Genomic DNA, 14,617 nt, shown 5'->3' with positions numbered 1-14,617 from the left:
CCAGTTATGAGCTTGAGACACGGACAACTTTACGTGTAACATGAACAAGATTTTATTAACTAGTCTAAACACTTAAACTACTCTAACATACACACACATACATGCATACAGTTTACCAAGGGAAAGAGAGCTGAAGCAGAATACAGGAAAGCAAGAAGTTTTGTTTGAAATTAAGCAGATCAACAGCCTTGAGCAAACCATCAGTTTAGTTCTAACACGCCCTTCTTTAAAGGGGTAAGGATACTTAATGTATCAAATAATGAGACTAAGTTTGATACTTGCATGTCTCTCCCATTTGAATTAAACCGTCCTGATGCAATTTGTTGAGGCTCCAGTTGATCTTTGCTGATGTGGTCTTGATGAGAGAGAACCAGTGGTAGTCAGAGTATCTTTGGTGAATGGAAAGACAAGGCCGCAGCCTGGCACAAGCTTGGTGGGTCCTTAGAGGCTTCTAGTTCAGCATCATCTTCACGTCAGCATTTCAGAAAGGGACTAAGAGGGTAAGAGAGAGCTAAAAGCTGATCAGTGACCTTAAAGCATGAAGATGGCACAACCTCTGGAGGGGCAAGAGCCAATGAGAAGATTTCCCTTTGGGGGGAGATTTTACGACCCTTTGTGTTCTAGCAGGGCCTTTGAATATGTACTTTCATTGGGTGTTTAAGAAAAGAATCTTTAAGATTCTTATAATACTAATGCATCACGAAGTTAGCAACATGTAATGTACATTAACAAATCGGAGACGAAGATTGGATTTTTTAGAGACCAAACATGCCGCACATATAATGTTGGTTAACCATAATATGCAAAGTCTGAAACATTAACCCAATTGAGTTTACAAGAATACAAACGCCACATAAAAGGGAAAATCATAAGAGAGGGGAAAATTAGATACATGTTTACACATTTATCAAGTGGTTATATATAGAATATATATAGGATTAACAGGGTTTTTATTTCTCTTCCTCTGCAAGAATTTAAGTGAGAGTCACAGCTCTCAGGACATTCTTTACCGTCGTAAAACCCCGTCTCAGTGTGTGTCCTGTAACAAGACACTGCGTCCTGCCAGTGTGTTAGCTGCATTTGGGGAACGTTTCACAGGCCTTATTTGGGAGAGTGAGTTTGCTGGATTATTCATTAAATAAATGAATGATATGTGTGTGTCTGATTGATCCAGTCGCTACAAGTTTGAGTTCAATTTCAAATGCAAATGGAAAGTTTGTGCAATTTGTTTGTTTTTGTGTAAGAATGCCTCAGCCTTGTAATATGGCATTAAATAATTACTGACTTTTTCACAGAGCACTGGTATCATGCAGTTTGTGTTAAATTGTGTTTGGGTGGTTAATAATAATTATTATTATTTTTTTAATATTATTATTATTATTATTATTGTAGCAAGTCTTAAGACTGTTTATGTTCAATATCAGGTGTAATCTTGATGCATGTATTTTCTTTCATGTGTTATGTGTTCTGGTTTTGTGGGACTTTAAGGCGAGGGCTGTTCTTCTGATGAACGAGCCTGCGCAGTTATGCAGGGGCGGGGTTGTACAAGAGGAAGTTCCGGAAGATTTGTGTTCGCTGTTCTGTTGTGAGGCAAGAGCATCGGCCACACAGGTGCTCACGTTAATAAAAGAGGGACTATAAAGTGAGTGTCATTTTCTCCGATCGCTACACTGGTGTCAGAAGGGAACTGTTTGAATTCAGTTAGTATACGAGATTGCTCTCGTTAGTGTCCCTGAAACGCGATGCGGAAGCAGACTAAAGAAAAGATTAAGTCCGAGCCAGAAGCAAGCCGAATGTTTTCGTGAGGCTCTAGGCGCTTCGGCATGGGCTTCCGACCAATTCGCAACAGAGGAAGACTTTCTGGAATCACACAAGGCTCGTGTGAGGGAGGCTACTAGGAGAATGGCTGCAGACGCCGGGCTTTCGTTGCCGGAGCCGAGTGCCGCCGAGTACCGCCGAACTTTCACGAGTACAACAAACAAACATGGCGGCGCCCACGGAACCGCGCTGGTTGCCGATGTAAAAAGACATGACGGCGCCCACAGAACCGCGCTGTCTTCGGACGTAAACAGACATGGCGGCGCCCACAGAACCGCGCTGTCTTCGGACGTAAACAAACATGGCGGCGCCCATGGAGCTGCGCTGCTTTCCAACGTGAATGAACATGGTGGCGCCCGCGCTGCCGCGGCTACAGTGGCAGTAAAGACCCCCCAAATTCTCAGGTAAAGCGGATTGGGAAGCTTTTCATGCACAATTTGAACTGTTGGCTCATGCTGCAAACTGGCCAGAGGACTGCAAAGCTCTTAAATTGGCTATGTGTCTCACTGATGATGCTCTGAACTGTTTGTTACTGCTTATCCCTGAAGATAGACACAATTATAATGCACTTGTCGGGGCACTGAGACGGGATTTTGGGCAATTTGAGCAGCCAGGGCTCCTGCGTTCTGAACTGAGTAATAGACGCAGGCAGCCAGGAGAGCAACTGAGAGTCCTGGCTAATGATATTGAAAATTTGACTCGGCAAGCATATGCCCACATGCCACCGTCAGTTCAAGGGGAGCTTGCGAGAGACCAATTCATACAGGCCCTTACCCCTGTGGAGTTCCGTAGACAGACACAACTAGCCCACCCTCAAACCCTGCAGGATGCCTTGGAGATGGCTTTGGAGAGGGAGATTGTTTGGGGAATGCGCGTGCCGGACGAGAGACAGCGCACATCTGTGTCAGTGAGGTCTACTGACGTGGGGAAGGGGCTAAGCGAAAGGCCAGCCTGGGTTTCTGAGATTACTGAATTAATTCGCGCTGTGGCGCTGCAACCTGATCAACGTCCCCGCACACGACCGAGGATTTGTTGGGGGTGTGGGCAGACTGGACATTTAGAGACTGGAAATGGGACGGGGTCCGCATGATCGGGGCCATACGGACCCCCAACACTCATCCCCAATATGAGTCATCACCAGCAGGAGTCTCAAGAGATGGACAGAGGGAAAATGATCAAGGACTGTTGGGGAAGGGTGAATGTGAGCCAAAGGAGTCTGTGATTGTGGTGGGACGGACATGTGTTAGTGATTTTTGTCATGTGCCAATTTTGGTGGAGGGGGTTCCATGTTTAGCATTGGTGGATACAGGATCAACTGTGACAGTTATAAGACCCTTGTATTCTTGGTCTGGACTTCATTAGAAGTGCAGGTTGCCAGTTAGACCGGAGAGATGGCCTGCTCCGTTTTGAAGGGGGTCCTGAGGTTGTCATGTCCACTGAAAGGAACGTTGATATGTCTTTTACAGGTCTGCTGGATGCAGCAGCTGCACCTGAGGACCCTAGTTTGGAGCACCACACACTGCACTCGCGAACCTACCCCAGCGCTGTCGTCAGTCCACCACAGGTAGATGTTTACTCCACCCCCTTACCCAACACCCCAGCTGACCTCTTCCCCAGGGTGGCCACACAGTCCCCTTTAGAGCCAGCCTCGAACCTCCCCAGCAGGTATGAGCAGGCAACCGGCATTCCATTTCTGGCTCTCGAGGAGGGGGAGGGGTTGGTTGCTTTTAAGGAGTTGTGGCTGAAGAATTGTGAGGGCTTGGATGAGAGTCAGAGGTGGCAGTTTTGGGATTTGTTGGTTGATTTCCAACATTGTTTTGCATTTGGGGAAGGAGATTTGGGGCGAACACACCTGGTGCAGCACGAAATTGAGACTGGTGATGCCATGCCCATTAGGCTGTGGCCCCAGAGGCTCCCTTTTGCTCGTCAGGACGCTGCTGATAAGGCCTTGTTAGACATGCAGCGAGCGGGGATTATTGAGCCATCCGAGAGCGCGTGGGCCGCACCGGTGGTCATGGTGCCTAAGAAGGGGGGGCAGTGGTTTTGCAGGTTTTGCGTTGACTATAGGCGCCTTAATGAGGTCACCAGGAAGGACTCATACCCCATCCCTCGTGTGGATGAGTCACTGGACCTCGTAACCGGGTCGTCATGGTTCACTTCACTGGACCTGCGCACTGGTTACTGGCAGGTACCACTTTCTCCCGATGCCAGACCGAAAACTGCTTTTTGTACGAGCAGGGGGCTATGGCAGTTCAGGGTGCTCTTCTTTGGCCTTTGCAATGCACCAGCCACTTTTGCCAGGTTAATGGACAGGGTGTTATCGGGTATTCCGTGGTCAGAGTGTCGGGTGTACCTGGATGACATCCTGGTCCATGGCAGTTCATTTCAGACCTCGTTGGAGGCACTCCGGCGTGTGCTGGTTCACATAAGCGAGTCTGGCTTGAAACTGCACCCAGAGAAATGTCATTTGTTTAGGAGGGAGGTGACGTTTTTGGGGCACAAGCTGGGGGGCCAAGGGATTGGCCCGATGGAAGAGAAGGTGCAGGCGGTAAGCAGCTGGCCCACTCCTACAACCTCACAGCAGCTCAAAAGTTTTTTAGGGTTGGCCACATATTACAGGAGGTTTGTGCAGGGTTTTTCCAGCATCGCAGACCCACTTTTCCGCCTGCTGAAGAAGGACAAGTCCTTTGCTTGGACTGAGGAGTGTCAAAACTCTTTTGCCGCCCTGAAACATGCTCTGGTCAGATCCCCTGTACTGGTTCCCCCTGACCTCGCACTGCCCTTCATTCTTGATACGGACGCCAGCAATGTGGGTATGGGGGCGGTTCTCTCTCAGGCAGGGGTTGGGGGAGAGCGAGTTGTGGCCTACTTCAGTAAAGTTTTCAATAAGGCCGAATGCAGATACTGTGTCACCAGACGGGAACTTGTTGTGGTGCTGTTTGCAGTCCGACACTTTAAGTATTACCTGTGCGGCCTACCTTTCACTGTACGCACTGATCATTCAGCTCTCCAATGGCTAATGTCATTCAAAGAGCCAGAGGGCCAGCTGGCACGCTGGATTGAGGAACTCCAGGCATACAATATGAGAGTAGTCCACCGACCAGGGTCAGGCCATACAAATGCAGACGCTCTTTCTCGTCGACCATGCTTTGCTGATGGGTGTCGCTACTGTGATAAAAGAGAAGCCAGGGAAAGAGAGCTGGAGGACCCAGATGCCAGTGGGGCTTCTGTGGTTTGCAAGTATGGCGATACGCCAGCGTGTCTGATGGTGGGGACAGTGGGAGTAGAGGACTGGAGGTGGCTGCAAGAGGAAGATGCGGACCTGCAGCCTGTAATCCAATGGGTCCAAACACAACAGCGACCTCTGTGGGAGGAAGTGGCCATTCTCTCTTTGTCCACAAAAACTATACACGCTATACACGGGATGGTGGGGTCTGGAAACTTTGGGGTTTCAAAAACACTCAAACGTGTCAGAAAGAGTTTTTACTGGGGGCTTGTGAGGAGAGATGTGGAGGATTTTTGTCGGCGGTGTGATGGTTGCACTGCCCGCAAGGGCCCGCCTGGCCAGTCCCTCGCTCCCTTGCAACAGTTTCCCGTAGGAGGCCCAATGGAGAGAGTGGGGGTGGATGTAATGGGTCCTTTTCCATGTTCGGAGAGGGGTAACAGGTTTGTGCTGACGGCTATGGATTATTTCACTAAATGGCCAGAAGCTTACGCACTACCTGACCAAGAAGCCGAGACAGTGGTGAACGCGTTGGTGGATGGCATGTTCAGTCGGTTTGGGGTTGCTGAATCCATACACAGCGATCAAGGCCAACATTTTGAGTCACGTGTCTTCTCGCTGATGTGTGAGAAATTAGGGATTCACAAAACAAGAACCACCCCTTTGCATCCCCAAAGTGATGGCCTCGTTGAGAGGTTTAACAGGACACTGGCGGAACAGCTGGCCATTGTGTCTGCCAAGCATCAGCGAGTTTGGGATACGCACTTGCCATTTATCCTAATGGCGTGCCGATCCGCTGTGCAGGACTCAACCTCTTGCACACCCGCCCTTTTGATGTTTGGGGTTTGTACAACCTCTTGTACAACCCCACCCCTGCATAACTGCGCAGGCTCGTTCATCAGAAGAACAGCCCTCGCCTTAAAGTCCCACAAAACCAGAACACATAACACATGAAAGAAAATACATGCATCAAGATTACACCTGATATTGAACATAAACAGTCTTAATAAAAGAGCCTTGGGACTATAAAGTGAGTCTGTCATTTTCTCAGATCGCTACATTATTATTATTATTTGTATAGCGCCTTTCCAACACCCAAGGTCACTTTACAAAGATATGTAAAGGCAGTGGTTCTGGGGTACGTGAGGTGACAGAAGGGGGTGCGGGAACAAAATGCTGAATTTTTGCCGTTCATTTAATTCTACCCCACCTTAAAATAAGATTTAAACTGAGCATGCATTTCTATCAGGTAAAATGCTGTAAATGCATGACATCCGATCAAATTACCTCATCTTTTGCGGTCAAAACTTTCTGCATTAAGCAGCGTGTAGGCTATATGACAGGTCTCGTGCAGATTGCTGCCTCGGCAAATCGCGCTATACTACCGTTCTTGACAATGTACGTTACCTGTGTAAAAGTAGGGATTTAGCACTTACTAGCATGAAGAACATAGACAGACTGTGCATGGAGATCGATATAAGAATCAAACTCTCTTCCTGTTTGAGTTCCTGTGTTTAATGATGATCACATTATATGAAGATAGGGATTGCAAGTGACATTGATTTTATACAACAGTTCAACAAACGAAATATTAATATTAAGTGATGTTCATTTTCAACACAGTTGTCAGAATTTTTACAACAAAATAATAGCTCCAACGAAAGCCACAGCAGTGTTTGTGAACGAATCTGCGGCTTTGAACGAATCATTAGAGCCAATGATTCAATGATTAATTCATAAATACAGCCACTTGCTTCATTACTGAGTGAATGAATGACTCTGACTCACCACCTACTAGCAGTTTTAATTTAATATTTAAAAGCATCACTTCGTTTTTACCATCATTGAATATTTCTCTATTGAACATATTTTTATTTAAAGCATTATTAATTTATAAAGGTATTTGTGAAGGTAAAAATGCACAGGAAAAATCGATTTAAGGGGGCAAATATTGTCCCTTACCGAAAAAGGTGTGACTGAAGAGTGTGGGTACGCAGAAGCATGTTAAAAGCCTCATGGGGTACAACTCTAAAAAGTTTAAGAACTACTGGGACTGGGTTAAGGAATAGAACAAAATAAACATAAAAGCACAATACACATACCAAGGGCAGAAATTAGGCCTAATATTCAGAGGTCACTCACAAAGTTAGGTTAAAGATACAAACAAAGAGGGATTAAAACAAATAGCATATCAATAACAATGTAGAATTTACAGACTGTGAGCTGAAGAGTAATATACAGATAAAAAATGTGTTTTTGATGGAGAGAAGGGTGGATGTTTGACGGATGTCTTGAGGAAGAGCATTCCACAACCTCGGAGCCACTACGCTAAAAGACTCCCATGGTTACCAGACTATTGAAACCGACTGAATATGACACAGCCCCACCTAAGATATTTTTCACCAGCCGCCACTGTAACCATGTATCAGAAATAATAATAATGTCTCATACTACAACCATTTACGCATATACACGACACTGGACACATTATTATTGACACCGGTTACCTTCTCTAAATCCATAAACATAACACAATAAACCTAAACGTGTTCTATTCTCACTCTTACACTGCATAGAAGTAACAAATAACAGTAAAGTATCACAGCACAGCTTTAACACAAATACAGGTGAGTATACTCAAACTCTATACTCAAAACCATGAAAGTGACAATTTAGTAAATATTCACATTACTTCAGCATTTATAACGGTTTGCACTTTGTCTTATTGCTCTTTTTAATCATAATTTTATCAATTAATTTTAATCACAGTTTTAACCCAATATCTGTTACTGTATATTAACATCACATTCTCACTAAATTAATAATAAAAGCATTTTAAAACTGAGTCTGACTCGAATTCTTATTGATAATACACATGAGATGCTCTTTGTACAGCTAATGGCTAAAGAAATGTTGTTAGATGACATTAACATGTGAGCGGGGTGATAGGCCTGTTCTCACGTGTGCTTTTTAGCTTCGCTGTTTTCAACACCACACACGGCGAATTCATGTCCTAAAACATCGATTTAGTTTATCATCCGTCACTTCTCATATTTTCGTCACAATCCTGGTATTTTCCACACTAACTCCACATTTTCACTTTTGCTGAAAGTTATGATCGTTTACTATCGTCCATCATTTTAGGTGCAAACATTCTTTTTAACAAACGTTACCACAAATAAATCATCTTTACCACAGCTGTCAAACCTTTTGGTTTCAACCTCTAATTAAAAACAGCAGATCCAGCTAGTCAAGTTCTTCGTACACATTTGAAAACTACAGGTTTGTGTGGTTTGAAGCAGGGGTGAAACCAACCCTGCTTCAAATACTTCCACACATGCTAGCATGATAAAACTTAGTGTATTTACTAGTTGCTATTTCAATATAGAACAAAAATGCGTTAAAATTCTGAATGTTTTTGGAAGATATCACTGAACATTTATTTAACCATATCAAAAGTATTAACATGCCTAAGACTTTTGCACAGTACTGTGTATATATATATATATATATATATATATATATATTAGTGGTGGCTACTGGTCTTTCAAAGATGGGAAGCTCATTTACGGCCTACATCATAAAAATTGTCCATTTATTTATACGTAAATTCTGTTCTACGTTCCTTTTCAAGAAAATGCTGTGTGACCCTGTCGTACCAACTAGGCGTCTTTTCCAGTGACTTGACCAGTGTCCTCTCAATGGCCACTAATTGTATAAATATAATAATATAATAAAGGTATAAATAATAATAATATATTAAAGTATAATAATACTACTACTAATATTGTTTTTATTATTTTAATAATTCTTTTTTAATGATTACTACTAATAATATAAAAAATATAAGAAGTAATAATATAATAAAGATATAAATATATAAGGGACTGTTCGTTTTTTATTTAAGGGGCCACCGGAGGAGTTTTGAGATCTGTAGTCAAAAAATACATGACCCTCCCTTCGCCAGCAATACATTTTTCTATGACCCTCCAAAATGATTGTGAAAAAAGGCATGACCCTCCCCGATAATTTATTGATTAGCCTACTTACTGGTTTGCGCTTGGCAAAGATGTTCAGATAGCCATTGTTTTTGTTTTTTTTACAACCATAAACTCTTGCTTTCTCATCTTACTAGGGCTGTAACGATAGACCAAACCTACGATTCGGTTCGTATCACGATTTTTGATTTTAGATTAGAAAAAATCATGTTTTCGGTGCTGATGTGGTTTCAACATGTGGGTGGCGCTGCCAATAAAACATCTAAAAGCTGTCACAAAGAACCAGCAAAAGTAATGATTATGAATATGTCAAATATAGCAAGGAGACATTTTAATTGTTTAATAATAAACAAGTGTTTTCTGTGTCGACTGCAAAGATGAAGTTGACGATGCGTCGTGATCTTCGCAGAACGCGCCAGAGAGAAATGCACATTTCATACGGATTACATAAGAGAGCAGTCTGTTTTCTTTCGTTTTGAATTGTTCTGTTTAAAAGTAGACATTTCAAGCTTTCTATATATTTCTCAGGTCTTTGAGACAAGTAGCCTACCTTACGCTGAGTTTCGGTTCATTTATGAGACAAGAGTCCAGTTCACGCGCCGGCGCCTCCGTGTCATGATTATCTATTTTCTACTATATTTACTTATTATTTATTAAATCCAGGCAATTGGTTGATGAAACATTGATTAAAATTAAGATACAATTAATAAAAAACGAAATTCACTTTAAAGACAGGCTTTGTGCTTTCTGTTTGAGGTCTCTGTGATTTTTTTAAAGTCGCTTTCAGAGCAGTCATGTCCGTAATGGAGAACTGTCACGCCCGTAACATTTTTATTTATTTTTTTTCACATAAATGCTAACACGAAAAATAAAATAAAAAGAATATTTTATGTTCTGTGGAGGCTGACCCGTCTTCATCCGGTGGGTATATATATTTTGGTTTGCGCAGTGTAGCCTAATTCATAGAATTACTAAAAAATATTTTGTCACCTAAAAGTTAAAGATTTTTTGTGTCACGTCACATGTGTATTTCCCTCATATTAAATATAAAACGCATGTGTAGACTGATATTTTTCTAATGTCTTGACTCCTTTATTAAGGGAGTATGGATATATTAACAGACGTTTCAATATATTGGTATTAAATGCATTTTCTGAGAATTTATATTTCAAGTTTGACTGCAAATGTCACGTCCATAACGCTGGAATTGCCCAATTTTTACTAATTTATCCTCAACTAGTTTTTTGGTGTAGGTCTACGTGTTTTATTATGTTAACTTAAATAATACTAATAGTAATTTAAAGATGTGGTAGCCCTACATCTTACACATCACACTCCACTGTTATGGTGGCAATTTCAGTATATTTACTCACTAACATTATTGTGGAAACAAAATATGGTAGTATCGCGCTACAGCGCACATTCTATCAGCTGCAGTTCTGGCGCCTCAGTCCCAATACTGTAAAACTCGACGTACATTCACATCACACATGTTAATGCAGCGGTAGAGTTACACTCACAGGACACTGTGCACTTATTCGCAATCACAAAAGTTCATTATTTGCTCGTGCTTTAAAGCTTTGCCGGGTAAACATTTCATTGGCATTCTGTTTCTGAGCGCGTACTGAAGTGCGTGCGCACTGTCAAACAGCGCCAAACTGGATTTTTGTTGGGTCAGACCCATCTGATATAGATGGGGGGCTGATACCACGAGAGGAACATGGAGCTACATGTAAAATGCAGCAAACAAGCCACTTTGAAATGTTGCTGTTTTCATGAATATAAAAGTTGGGTGACCCTCCCCCTAGACTAAAAAAAGTTGGATGACCCTCCCTTCAACAAAGAATAAAAAGACATGACCCTCCCCTATTTTCCTCCGGTGGTCCTTTCCATAAATACCGAACGGTCCCTAATTGTGTGAAATGTATTATGAAAATTGGCAAGCAATTTTGACAAGCAAATACCAAGAAATAGGTTGCAGGAGTTTGTCTTTCGACTACACTTGAAAAAGCCTTGATGGGACTGAGCTCGAATAGCTTTAGCATCAGCGACTTTTTATTGTATGAAATCGCTGTCAATCAAAAGGAGACGCAGCCTTTCGACAGACCCTCCAATCATCACGCAGAAGCCGGAGTCCAGGCCAGCCCACTCCTCATTCCCCCTCAGAGACGCTGAGCGTCCGTGGGCGGGACATAATCACTGCATTTATCCAATGACCGTCTAGTTTCGTAGCACTGAAAAAAACTGTTCAAAGAAGCCCCACTGAAGTCAATGGATGATGGGCTTCAACAGGGAAATGCACTGTGACGCTACGGGAATGTATGAGAAGGAAATCGAGTCAGCCGACCTGCTATATGTAACTGATTCTGAACCAACTCGTCTTTGAGATGAACGTTTTCTAACACATTTTTAGTCAATCAAATGTTAACACAATAGTACATATTTGACCATTCATTTTTTGACATTATAGGGGAAGCCGAGCTTCCATTGCAGTCTTAAAGAAATCCCCACTGATATATATATATATAGCTAATTTGCTACAGTTTACACAAACTGAGAAAGTCAAATAGCATTCGCCTAGATCAGGGGTGTCAAACTCAGTTCCTGGAGGGCCACAGCCCTGCAGAGTTTAGCTTCAACCCTAATTAAACACACCTGATCAGCTAATCAAGTCCTTCAGGCTTATTTGAAAACTGCAGGTGTGTGTGTGTTGAAGCAGGGTTGGAACAAAACTGTCTGTGGTCTAGATGAAAAGTAGGCTGTTTGTTTATACATACATGTCACATAAAGACATTCCAGTTCTACTGACAGTAAAGCTCCACCCAGTTGATAATTAAATAACTGTGAGAGCTACAGTTCAGCATTGTTTTGTGCTGCTGGAGAGAGAATCTCCGAATCTCCCAGAGTTTGACTGCAGGTAAAGTTATTTCTCTGCATTTTCTCTTCATTTTATCAAATGACCCTGAATGTCACTGGCTTTGATTGCTCTAAATTTATATAAATTTTCATGTAATTATTTTTTTATAATTTTTTTTTACAAATATGCACAATAAACAGAGTAAAAATAACAATATGTTGTATGTGTGTAGGATGTTCGTCACAATGAAGTTTCTGATCTCACTGTGTTTGTCGCTGCTGTTGATTAATGGTGAGTGTTTTATAATTTGTCATGTAAAATGACTGAATATTTACTCAATAATAAATGATGCATATATTGTGTATTTTGACTGGTGAAATAAGCACTGGACAAACAACAGGTAGAATCATTCTTTCACTTCATCTAATCTTTAATTTATCCTCTTTCCATCCTTTGTTTTCCATTAAAACTGTAGAAATTAAAGAAATGTTGTATGGATAATTCATGTCTGTCATTTTTTGATGTCATTCTGTAGGTAGCCTTAATTTTTAAATCATTAAATATTCTTAAAGTTCTGCATGTGCCGATCATCCCTTCTCACACTTTCTGTGAGTGATGTCAGACATTACATTAATGCTTGTTCTCCCGTCTCTCTCAAAGTGAAGTTCATTCTGAAATGTGACAGAAAATGATCTGTAAGTCAGTGAATGCTTGTCACATTGACATGAAAAATATGTCTATACAAAGCTTGAAGTCTCCATTTTTAAATGATGTAAATCATATATATATATATATATATATATATATATATATATAAGTAATCTGTATGAAAGCAACTACATGTACAGTTTCTCCAGCCCGAGCTCATTAGTTCTAATATGACCACACGCACGTGCATGAGCGATTGACATGCACATGATTCACGCGGAGGGACGCAGAGCTAAATGCATATTACCTCAAAAACAAAGAATCGGAGACTTCAGTATTCCTCTGTTTTTCCTCGAGTTTGGAAGACTGTGTTTGTGCTTTGCTGTTTACCTTGGATTTACCTCAGAAGAATTAGAAGAACACTATTTGATTGAGAACGATTTTTAAGGTAAGACACTCATAATAGTAGGCCTAGCATGTTATTGTTGCATAAACTTTACATTGTAGCAACTAGTCGAACTAGAGCCAGACTAAAATGTACGTTATGAAATGAGATTGGAGTAAAAACATGAAGCCTAATGATAAATGTATACATGTACGACACGAGGATGTTTTTATGTTTGATAATTAAATACAGCACAATATAAAAGTAGGCTAGTATGCGTGTTTATTCTAATATGGTGAATATTATAATGTTTAGACCCATGTTTACTGATAAATACTGTGTTTGTGGATATCTGCTCAAACGTAGATATGTATAATGTGGTTACAATAATGTTTCATAGTTTGGAGCGGCTCGATCGCTTCAGTAAATGTTCTCTGTATGTGATGCGAGTTTGAGTCAGTCGCGCTGTGCATTTGAAAAGCAAAACGTGCCAAACATTAGGCTTCATGTTTTTACTCCAAAAGTTTCCATTCGTTATGACGTTATGAAATGAGATTGAAGTAACATATGATAATCCATATATTTTTCTCTAGTGTAGTGTTACTGAAGTGTTAATTTTTAACGATTTATAGGCCGCCTGCTATCTAGGCTAATGTTATTATTTTATGCAGCCCTACACATGTATGCCTACAAGGCACAACAAACACACACACACACACACACACACACACACACACACACACACACACACACACACACACACACACACACACACACACACACACACACACACACACATATATATATATATACTCTAAAATGTATTCCCAAAATCATGCAGCCCTATAGTTTCTCTAGATATCAGCATGTTCACAGGTGTTTTTTGTTGTTTTTTTTGACAGGGACCAGATGCCACTGATGAGTCCTGCTGACTTCAACATTCACATGAGTCTCTGTACATGAACATGGTAAAATGAAAAATCAAACACCTTGGAAATGACAGGTATGTACTATGTTTCAGGAATGACACAAAGGTGTGTGACTGTTCAAGTCTCTGTCTTTAGATCAGTGTGTTTACTAATGTGCTTTTTGTAATTTTTTTTGTGTATCTTTGGATTATGTTGTGTAAATAAATCCAAACAATCTAAAAGCCATTCTTTTTTAAATCTCCTCATTCTTTGTGCAATGTTCCTCATAATGATAGGGCCTGATAGAACCTGATAGGGCCATTAGGGGAGGGTCTTTGTCTTTCTCAGGTGTGAAACGCATCAATTTTCAAGATGCCTCCTCGCATAAAGCTTTCTTACACAAAACATGTCTTAAAATTTTTAAATCAATATATTGTCTCACCTGAATGAGTAGTCAGGATAATTTTCACATAGTTTTGAAGCAAATATTCTATTCTACAACTTTCAAAAGTCTTGTCAATAAATATTCAGTATGGGTTTCATGACCTTATTCAGTGACAATTTCTTTTTCTTTTTTTTTCACAAACCACACATAAACGTTATCTCAAAAACTAAAAACTTTTACATACTGCTGACATATTATTGTAGCAGAGTTTGTCCTGAATACAGTGTAATAAGACTTTAGCCATGAAAATGTCACAAGTAACAGAAATAAGCACAAATGTCAGAGCATGTCAGAACACCTCCAGGGCCAGAAAACACCTTAGACCCCAGAGGGTT

General features: G+C 41.2%; 1 protein-coding gene across 2 annotated transcripts in view; it reads left to right on the top strand.

Annotated features, from left to right (window-relative positions):
- The first annotated feature begins 11,894 nt into the window (after window positions 1-11,894).
- Window positions 11,895-14,617, top strand: part of LOC309485174 (uncharacterized protein) — a 74,143-nt gene continuing 71,420 nt past the window's right edge. For both annotated transcript variants that reach the window (XM_082151863.1, XM_082151864.1), the window contains exons 1-2: window positions 11,895-11,956; window positions 12,129-12,187. In XM_082151863.1, coding sequence (XP_082007989.1) covers window positions 12,130-12,187 — 58 coding nt within the window. In that variant the 5' untranslated portion in view covers window positions 11,895-11,956; window position 12,129. The remainder of the gene's footprint in view (window positions 11,957-12,128; window positions 12,188-14,617) is intronic.

This window comes from Leuciscus leuciscus (genome assembly GCF_965113295.1).
Source record: "Leuciscus leuciscus genome assembly, chromosome: 21".
NCBI lineage: Eukaryota > Metazoa > Chordata > Actinopteri > Cypriniformes > Leuciscidae > Leuciscus > Leuciscus leuciscus.
The sequence above is the reverse complement of the archived record's forward strand: the minus strand, read 5'-3'. Positions and strand labels throughout refer to the sequence as shown.